The following is a 9,318-nucleotide window of genomic DNA, read 5'->3' on the forward strand; positions in this document are numbered from 1 at the left end:
GACTTATAGATTAACTGACCTGAATGTCTCCTCTAATCAGCCTACTGTGTAGTAATAGTCCGGTTTCCCTCTTTGTTTTTTTCAGATTGTCTGCTATTTTCTGTTTTTGTGCTGTTTTTAAAATATTATTTGCATCTTTGCATTAGTTTACCTTGATATGGATTTAAATGATCATGTTTTGAAAGACAATTTTGAATGACTATAGCTGGTTTTACTTGTACAGGACAACAAGTAAAAAAGATCTTAAAAAAGACAAGATTAGTTACAACTATAAACAAAATATGAAAAAAAAAATTAAAACACAAGAAACTACGTGGGCTTCTGGCGCCTAGGAGTGAAAATCATTTGTAACTGTAATCATTTGGAAACTTGATTATTTCTCAGAAAACTACAGTTCATATACAAAATTGGTTGAGAAGCAACAGGTTTTGCAAAAAATTTTAGTTTGAATATGCTAAGACAATTGGGTCTGGTATAGGTTTGTTTCCAACGGTCAAACCACTACATGTTTACAACATAAAAGAAAAAATAGCAAAATGGTTTGCACACTGTTCACATATCTCACTGGATTCTGCCCTCTGCTGGCTAGGAGGGGGATTGACCACTAATTTTATTGTTTATATTTATTATTTTTATAATTGATCACAAGTAACTCCAAACAGAAACTCTTATGTAACAGAAACATAAGAATTCCTTGCTTGTTTCGCTGTATGGTTATGGGAAGTAGAATTATGTATGGCCAATACCAGTTTTTCAAGACTACCTTTACATTAGATAGATAGATAGATAGATAGATAGATAGATAGATAGATAGATAGATAGATAGATAGATAGATAGATAGATAGATAGATTAAAACCAGGGGGAGAAAGGCAAATCCCTAAATAATTAACACCATGGTTCCCAGTTTCTTATTTTCCTGTCCTCCTCAGCAACCAGTACTTTACCTCAGAAAAATGAGGAGATCACCTATGCAGATGTCACCTTCAGGCAGACCGCCAATAAAAGAGGTAAGCTGCGTTGACTGAAATATTTTAGGGACTCACCTACATTTTAAAAAACTAGAGCCACTCTGCAAGAAACCATTGAGTTTATGCAGTATCTTTATTATAGAAAACACAATTGTGTTTGATTTCTGTTTGTCTTCCAGTAAGGTATTCTGCAGACCCAGATATGGTCTACTCTGGAGTGAGGACACATACTGCGGGTACACACAGACAGTACAATATATAAATTAATTCGATTTTTAATATTGCTCGTTGTTAAAACGTCTTGATGCATTCTCAATCATCCAGGAAAGTAAATCTCCAAAAGTTGAATCTGTTCATCTGGACGTAGCGTTGGAGTCACGGAAGCGTTGGAGGTAGTCCGTAAGAGATTACAGGATGACACCAACCTCAGCAACAGGACCACTCTCAGCATCGACCAAGTGTGTTTGCTTTTGGAACTGTGTCTTCATTCCACCTACTTCACATACAAGGGTCAGTTCTACAGGCAGAAACATGGGTGTGCCATGGGCTCCCCAGTTTCACCCATTGTGGCCAATTTGTACATGGAAGAAGTGGAAAAGAGGGCGTTGCTATCCTACCCTGGAACACCACCAAGCCATTGGTTCAGATATTGGATGACACCTGGGTGAAAATCAAATCTCAGGACGTACTACATTTCACGGATCACATTAACTCGGTGGAGAGTTAGCCTTCTTAGACTGTGAGATTTCCATCAGTAATGAGGGACATCTAAAAGCTGACGTGTACCGTAAACCTACGCATACGGATCAGTATCTAAGATTTGACTCTCATCATCCACTGGAGCACAAACTGGGTGTCATCAGGACGCTACAACACAGAGCGAACACCATCCCCACTGACACAGCGGCCAGGGAGGCAGAAGAACAGCACATCAAGAAGGCCCTGAGTAAATGTGGTTATCCCAGCTGGACTTTTGTCAAAGCTGGGAAGGCACCTAAAGAAAGCTCCAGCCAATCCAGGAGAGAAGGACAACCGCTGCCCAAGCGAAAACCTGTAGTGATCCCATATGTGTCAGGAGTATCGGAACAGTTGAGACGCATTTTTTCTGTTTTCTGTTTATAAGTCTCCAAAAGTTGAATCTGTTCATCTGGACGTAACGTTTTGTGGGAGAAACGTTTCGTCACTCATCCAAGTGACTTCTTCAGTCTCAGCTGACTGCAGGTTTCCCCAAACCTTATAAACAGTACATTTGCATAATGACTGAAACCAGCCCACTGAAGGAACAATGGGCTGTGAGGTCAGTTCCTTAATCATAATTATGCAAATTCCCATGACCATTGATCAACAATCACTGACCAAAACCCACTGATCAAAGAACACTGATCAATGGCCATGAGTACCATTCACAGAGAGTTGTGGAATGGCTGCAATCACAGCATTGTAAGATGGCGAAAGATGTACCCTTAGGCCCCCTCCTCGATTCAGAGATGGTCTTTCCCTTTTCACGTAAATGGCCTCCTTGACTCCGCGCTCAAACCAGCGTTCTTCCCTGTCCAGGATGTGTACATCCTCATCATTGAAAGAGTGTCCACTGGCCTGTAGGTGTAAATAAACTGCAGAGTCCTGGCCTGATGAGGTAGCTCTTCTGTGTTGTGCCATCCGCTTCGCTAGTGGTTGTTTGGTTTCCCCGATGTATAAATCCTGGCAATCCTCCTGCCACTTAACAAAACGTTAAAACGAAACGTTTCTCCCACAAAACGCTACGTCCAGATGAACAGATTCAACTTTTGGAGATTTACTTTCCTGGATGATTGAGAATGCATCAAGACGATACTGTTTATAAGGTTTGGGGAAACCTGCAGTCAGCTGAGACTGAAGAAGTCACTTGGATGAGTGACGAAACGTTTCTCCCACAAAACGCTACGTCCAGATGAACAGATTAAACTTTTGGAGATTGCTCGTTGTTGTTTTGTGGAAAATCCAGCTGAAGTGTATGTAAGTCTACAAACTACAGATATGTTGATGTGTTTGTATAGTAAAGAGAGAAGTGTAGAGATAAACTGAAATCAATTCAAATGTACAAAGTAAAAATATGCATTAACAGGTATTCTGTGTTTTTTTTTAATCCAAACAGGCAAATAAGGACAGTCTGCTAGAAATGCTTCACTTCTTTCACATATGAATCCATTTTATTTTCCATGACTATATTCTGTGTTCTGTATTAAATGCAGTGTTTTTTCCTGCATTGTTTGTTTGTTGTTTAGTGGCGCTTGTTATTCTCATCTTATGATTGTTATGACTGCATAGAAATCTTAATTGGAACCTAATGGTCTTTCTCCCATTATTTTTAAAACTTATTAGTGAAATAAGTATTGGTATAATTCACATTTAAGATATATATAATGGAAACTATGTATGAACTGTGTATTTCCTTTTTTTTGTCAGGCTACTTTTGCTAATGCAAATGTATTGATGTGTATAGGGTTTTTTTTTTTTCTTTCAGTACCCAATGCTGCCTCAATACTGTTAACATTTTGTCTGTCTTCTTGCTGTTTTAAATAAAGAAATATGAATACAGTTAGCGTGTTAATGAGATAAGTGCCTGGGGGCTATTCCTTGTGAATTAAATTGCATATTTTGTAGATCTAACTTTTTAGAGGTAATTTTTAGGTACTGAACTCACCATCATCTTAAAAATTTAGGTGATTAATCAGAATCAGAATACTTTATTAATCCCTAGGGACATTATGTGGGTTACAGTTGCTCCAGTACAGTAACATTAACAAAAACAGACTAGACCATTTAACAGTACAATATGTTTAGATACACGGAATAGCACAATATATACAAATCACCAAATTATAAATATCCAGGGTTGACAGATGTGATTATAAATATATCAAGAAAATAGACAGCAACATTACTGAGTAAGAAAAGAGAGTGTGCAAAAGGATGTAACTATTACAGTGTTTACAGTGTATTAGATGCAGGAATTGTACAGAGAGATGGCCACAGGCAGGAATGATTTCCTGTGTCGTTCAGCGGTGCTTTTTGGTAATCTCAGTCTCTCACTGAACGTGCTCCTCCTGTGGCTAGCCAGCATGTCATGGAGTGGGTGGGAGGTATTATACAGCATTGTCTTTATCTTGGACAACATTCGCCTCTCCGACACCACCTTAAGGGAGTCCAGCTCCATCCCCACAGCATTACTGGCCTTGCGGATCAGTTTATTGAGTCTGTTAGCATCAGCAACCCTCAACCTGCTGCCCCAGCATGCAACAGCATAGAGGATAGCACTGGCCACAAGTGCTATCCTCAAAGAAAATACTGAGCATTGTCCAACAGATGTTGAAGGACCTCAGCCTCCTCAAAAAATAGAGACGACTCTGGCCCTTCTTGTAAAGTGCAGTAGTGTTTTTAACCCAGTCCAGTTTATTATCTATGTGTACTCCAAGGTATTTATAGTAGAGATGGACCGATCAGATATTACGTATCGGTATCGGTCCGATACTGACCTAAATTACTGGATCGGATATCGGCGAGAAATAAAAAATGTAATCCGATCCATTAAATATAAAAAAAAAACACCTCACAAAACTTGCGACACGGTGTAACTCGCCTCATAACCGTAGCACGTCAGAGCATCACGTGATAGAGCGGCTGTGTGTATTTGGAGCCTCGCTACCAAACCAGCATTTCATCTCCGAGAAAGTTATCCCAGAGAGAAGTAAAGCAAGTGTGTGAGTTCATCTCTGAATGTTTGTAAAGCATTCCCGCATTAAGCTTAACAACCGATATATGAAGCAACTGCCTCTTCTCTCTCCCTCCCCTCTCCTGCTGCTACTTCAATCGTGAAACTGGTTAATGATCAGCTGATCGGCTTTTCTGTCGAGTCCGTCTCTCTTCTTTGTATTTGGCCCACTTTGCACCAGAAAGAGGAAACCAGCGGCTGAACAACAGCAGCACGTTTAAACTTGATAAGCTGTTGTTAGAATTTATTTAATATTAATAAAGTAATATTAATATTACTTTTTCTACGTCTACTAGCTGACTGCTGGTAACTGTGCAGGGGCGGATCTAGCAAAGTTTAGCCAGGGGGGCCGATAGGGCATGAACAGGGAAAAGGGGGCTATTCTGTCCGCTGTGTGCGTGGTTCTAGTACACGAAGTGACAGATAGCTAAACATATGCCGTAGGCACTGGAAGCGTTGAATGATGAGTCAGACGTGAAAGTAAAGTTGAGGGCTGTTTACTCGTTTGTCTTCATCAATGTACATCTTACAGTGCTTTCCCAGAACTTGTGAAACTACAAAAATACAAAAAAGAAATATGCTCAATGAAGAATTATGCATTTGCTTCACATGGCGAACAGATCTAGGCATTTATATATAAATCTCTCCAAATATGCATAAAGTCAATAAAATATACACAACTCACGACTCATAAAGATGAAACACAATTCAAACTTACAAACAAAGCTTCTCCATGGCATAACACAGGTGGATGCTGAAGGATTAAACAGGGAGACTTCTGGTACGCCTCATTGTGCAAATCCCAATACTAAAATGGCCTCCTGCATTACCCCACTCATGTGACTCTAAACATCCAATAGGAAACTCTTATTGTATCACCCCACTCATGTGACCCTAAACATCCAATAGGAATACAAGCCACACCACATAAAAATTCACTTGACCGCAATCTCCAAGCTAACCACTAGGAGATGCTAAAATTCTTAACGTGCACATAACATTACACTCCCCGCCTGGTATTGAACACAATACCACTATCAATTTCTTAGCAGTCCAATCAACTAAAGAAAACAACACATTGACTGTCTATGGTAGATGATCACATAGACAAAAGTACCACTACTTCGGTTACTGGTCTAAAGAAGGTCTTAACAGTACCTCCTTTCGTGACCTTCAGTTCGAGTTTCCTGACCTTTCCATCGCTGTCTAGGTAAGCCTTGGTGACAAGAGCCATTGGCCACTGATTTCTTTTTACCTGAGGGTCTTTGAGCAACACCAAGTCCCCTTCCTTGACATTGGGCTGACTATTTTGCCATTTGCTTCGACTTTGAAGAGTAGAGAGATATTCCCGTCTCCATCTCTCCCAAAATGTATTCGCCAAGTGCTGGACACGTTTCCACTGCTGACGATACATATCTGTAGCTTCAAATGCTCCAGGAGGAGCAAGAGGGGTGCAGACCTTCTGTGTCAAGATCATTGCTGGAGTCAGAAGAAACGGTGAATCTGGATCACTTGAGATGGGAGCAAGAGGCCTTGCATTTATTATCGCTCCTACTTCAGCCATAAGGGTCGAAAGCACTTCATGAGTGAGATGTGAGGGACTGATCTGAGAAAGCAGAGCGTCAAGAATCTGTCTCGAAACCCCAATCATTCTTTCCCACACTCCTCCCACATGGGAAGAATGAGGTGGGTTGAACAGCCATGTGCATCCTTCCTCACTGAGGTACCTTGAGATGTCGGTTTCATCCCGTAGGAGAATTTGAAGTTCTCTGCAAGCCCCCTTAAAGTTTGTGCCACAGTCAGAGCAGATCATCTTCACAGGACCACGCATAGCAAAGAACCGCCGTAGAGCATTAATGAAGCTCGATGTGTCCATTGACTCTATGAGCTCGATATGCACAGCACGAACACTTAAACACGTGAAGAGTACTACCCACCTTTTAGAGTTTGCTGCCCCACCTCGGGTGCGACGGGTGGAGACATTCCAGGGCCCGAATACATCCAGACCCACATTTGTAAATGGGGGTTCAGTGCTGAGACGATCGGGTGGAAGATTTGCCATCTTCTGCTCTGCGGGTCTACCACGAAGTTTGTTGCATGTAACACACTTGTGCAGGTTTCTGGAGATACATTTCTTCGCCCCTACAATCCAGATGCCAGCCGTGCGGATAGCTCCCTCAGTAAAAACTCTGCCTTGATGGTGAACCCGCTCATGGTAATAGTTTACAAGTAGAGTAGCTACGTGACTGCGGCCAGGAATGATGAGAGGATGTTTTTCATGTGTCTCGATTGAAGCATGCTGGAGCCGCCCACCAAGTCTTAAAAGTTTGCTATCATCAAGAATTGGGCTGAGCTTCCTCAGAGGACTGTTTTTGGGAATTACTTCGCCTTTCTCCAAACAAGACACTTCCACTTGGTATGTCTCCCTTTGTACACATCCAATAATGGTATGCTTTGCTTGTGACAGTGTATCCATTTTGTGTGGCTTCAAACAGTGGTGCCAGCCTTTGCAATCTTGCCCATTGCTATCCTTCTCAGACTTGAAGGATTGGACGATGTGGACTAGGGAGGCCACAGCTCTGACAAGGGGTTGCCACATGGAGAATCTTTCAAATTGATGCGACCCCATACTCCTATGGGGGTTTGCAACAGTAGTGATGTGGCTTCTGACCTCTGTATCAGAGTCTGGATCAATGAGGTCATAGGATGTTCCTTTACTTGAGTCTATGTCCCCAGAACATCTCAGAAAATGGGGACCTGTAAGCCATTTGGTGCTTAAAAGATGAGCTGGAGGCACTGACCTGGTGGCAACATCTGCAGGGTTGTCATCAGTGTGGACATATTGCCACTGTTCAGGGCGTGAGAACTTCCTTATCCGTTCCACTCTGTTGCTGACATACACATAAAATCTCTTGCTTTCATTGTAAATATACCCCAGCACCACCTTGCTGTCAGTATAGAACTTCAGGCTGTCAAGACTAATGTCCAGCTCTTTCACAAGCAGCTCAGCAATTTCCACTGCCAGAACAGCAGCACCTAATTCCAGCCTGGGAATAGTGTGGAATGGCACGGGGGCTAACTTGGCTTTCCCCATTATGAAACCTACATGACATTTACCTTCCACATCTTCCACTTTGAGATATGCCACAGCTGCAATGGCCTTGGTGGAAGCATCCGAGAAGATGTGGATCTCTGTACATTGTGCAGTGGACAGAGACGTAGCAATGTAGGCTCAGGGAATTGCAAACTGTTCCAAATCCTGCAGTGAATCCCTCCAGGTAATCCACTCTGTTGCCTTTTCAGACGGGAGGGGAGCATCCCAGTCACTGCTGTCATGAGTGAGCTGCCGCAACAAGAGCTTTCCATGAATAGTAACGGGAGCTACGAGACCAAGTGGATCAAACAAACTATTTATGGTTGCAAGAACTCCTCTTCGGGTGAATGGCTTCTCACTCCTGGCAACACGGAATGTAAAAGTGTCATTCACAAGGTCCCAGCTTAATCCAAGACTTCGCTGCAAAGGAGGTGAATCTTTGTCCAGGTCGAGATTTTTCAAGTCTTTTGCATGATCTGTTGATGGGAAAGCCTGCATGACAGTTAGGCAATTGGATGCTATTTTATGAAGTCTCAAGTTGGAGATGGCAAGCATGCCTTGGGCTGCCTTGAGAAGACTGATAGCTGCTGTTGCAGATGGCAGTGACTTGAGTGCATCATCAACGTAGAAGTTCCTGTGTATGAACTCCTTTGCCTCTTCCCCAAACTCGCTCTCTCCATGTAAAGCTGCTCTCCGGAGCCCATAAGTAGCAACAGCTGGAGAGGGGCGGTTGCCAAACACATGGACTCTCATGCGATATTCCACAACTTCCTTCGCGATATCATTGTCTCTGAACCACAGAAATCTGAGGAAGTTCCTGTGGTCTTCCCTGACAACAAAGCTGTGAAACATCTGCTCAATATCTGCTGTGATGGCTACCTGTTCATGCCTAAACCGCATTAGGACTCCCAGCAGACTGTTATTTAAGTCTGGCCCTGTCAACAGCACATCGTTCAAGGAGATGCCAAGATAAGGAGCGCTTGAATCAAACACAACTCGGATCTGGCCAGGCTTGCGTGGATGATAGACGCCAAAACTGGGAAGGTACCAGCATTCATCTCCATCGTTGAGTGCTGGAGCTGGTTCAGCATGATCTCGATCAAAGATATTCTGCATGAAAGCCAGAAAATGTCTCCTCATCTCAGGCTTCCTTTCTAAAGTTTTGCAGAGACTGGTGAAACGAGTCAGAGCTTGTTCTCTGTTGTTAGGCAGCCGTGGTCTTGGCATGCGAAAGGGAAGGGGAGCTACCCAACTGTTAGCATCATCTATGAACATCTCATTATCCATCAACTGAATGAACCGTTTGTCCTCAATAGATGGGGCAACTTCATTGTCATTCTCTGTTCTTTCGAAGATTTTGTTGCCAAGTGAATGATCATCAAAGTTCTGAAACAGATTGTCCAGAGGATGAAAGTGTGACAGGGTTTGAGAGCTGAGAGGTCTTATGCCTGTCCTTGTTGTAAGCTTCTCTTTCACAACTAGGTGGTTGGGACATGGACTGAA

The 9,318-nt window shown here is 42.5% G+C and overlaps 2 protein-coding genes across 4 annotated transcripts in view; one reads left to right on the plus strand and one right to left on the minus strand.

The window, feature by feature from the left end:
* LOC109194858 (uncharacterized) overlaps nucleotides 1–3,497 on the plus strand; it is a 38,491-nt gene extending 34,994 nt beyond the window's left edge. For 2 of the 3 annotated variants that reach the window (XM_019346013.1, XM_025899288.1), the window contains exons 6-8: nucleotides 932–1,009; nucleotides 1,150–1,206; nucleotides 3,105–3,497. In XM_019346013.1, coding sequence (XP_019201558.1) covers nucleotides 932–1,009; nucleotides 1,150–1,206; nucleotides 3,105–3,112 — 143 coding nt within the window. In that variant the 3' untranslated portion in view covers nucleotides 3,113–3,497. Of the gene's footprint in view, nucleotides 1–931; nucleotides 1,010–1,149; nucleotides 1,207–1,294; nucleotides 1,328–3,104 lie in introns of those variants that run through there. The other variant, XM_019346014.1, reaches the window with a different exon arrangement.
* Nucleotides 3,498–5,224: 1,727 nt separating this feature from the next.
* Nucleotides 5,225–7,904, minus strand: LOC102078554 (uncharacterized). The gene is made up of 2 exons (XM_019346003.2): nucleotides 5,440–7,904; nucleotides 5,225–5,275 (listed from the first exon to the last, which is right to left on the minus strand). Exon 1 carries the CDS (start codon nucleotides 7,813–7,815, stop codon nucleotides 5,821–5,823), a length of 1,995 nt encoding a protein of 664 aa, XP_019201548.1. The 5' UTR covers nucleotides 7,816–7,904; the 3' UTR covers nucleotides 5,225–5,275; nucleotides 5,440–5,820.
* Between the last annotated feature and the right edge of the window lie 1,414 nt (nucleotides 7,905–9,318).

The sequence above is a fragment of the Oreochromis niloticus genome, linkage group LG15 (genome assembly GCF_001858045.2).
Source record: "Oreochromis niloticus isolate F11D_XX linkage group LG15, O_niloticus_UMD_NMBU, whole genome shotgun sequence".
Classification (NCBI taxonomy): Eukaryota; Metazoa; Chordata; class Actinopteri; order Cichliformes; family Cichlidae; genus Oreochromis; species Oreochromis niloticus.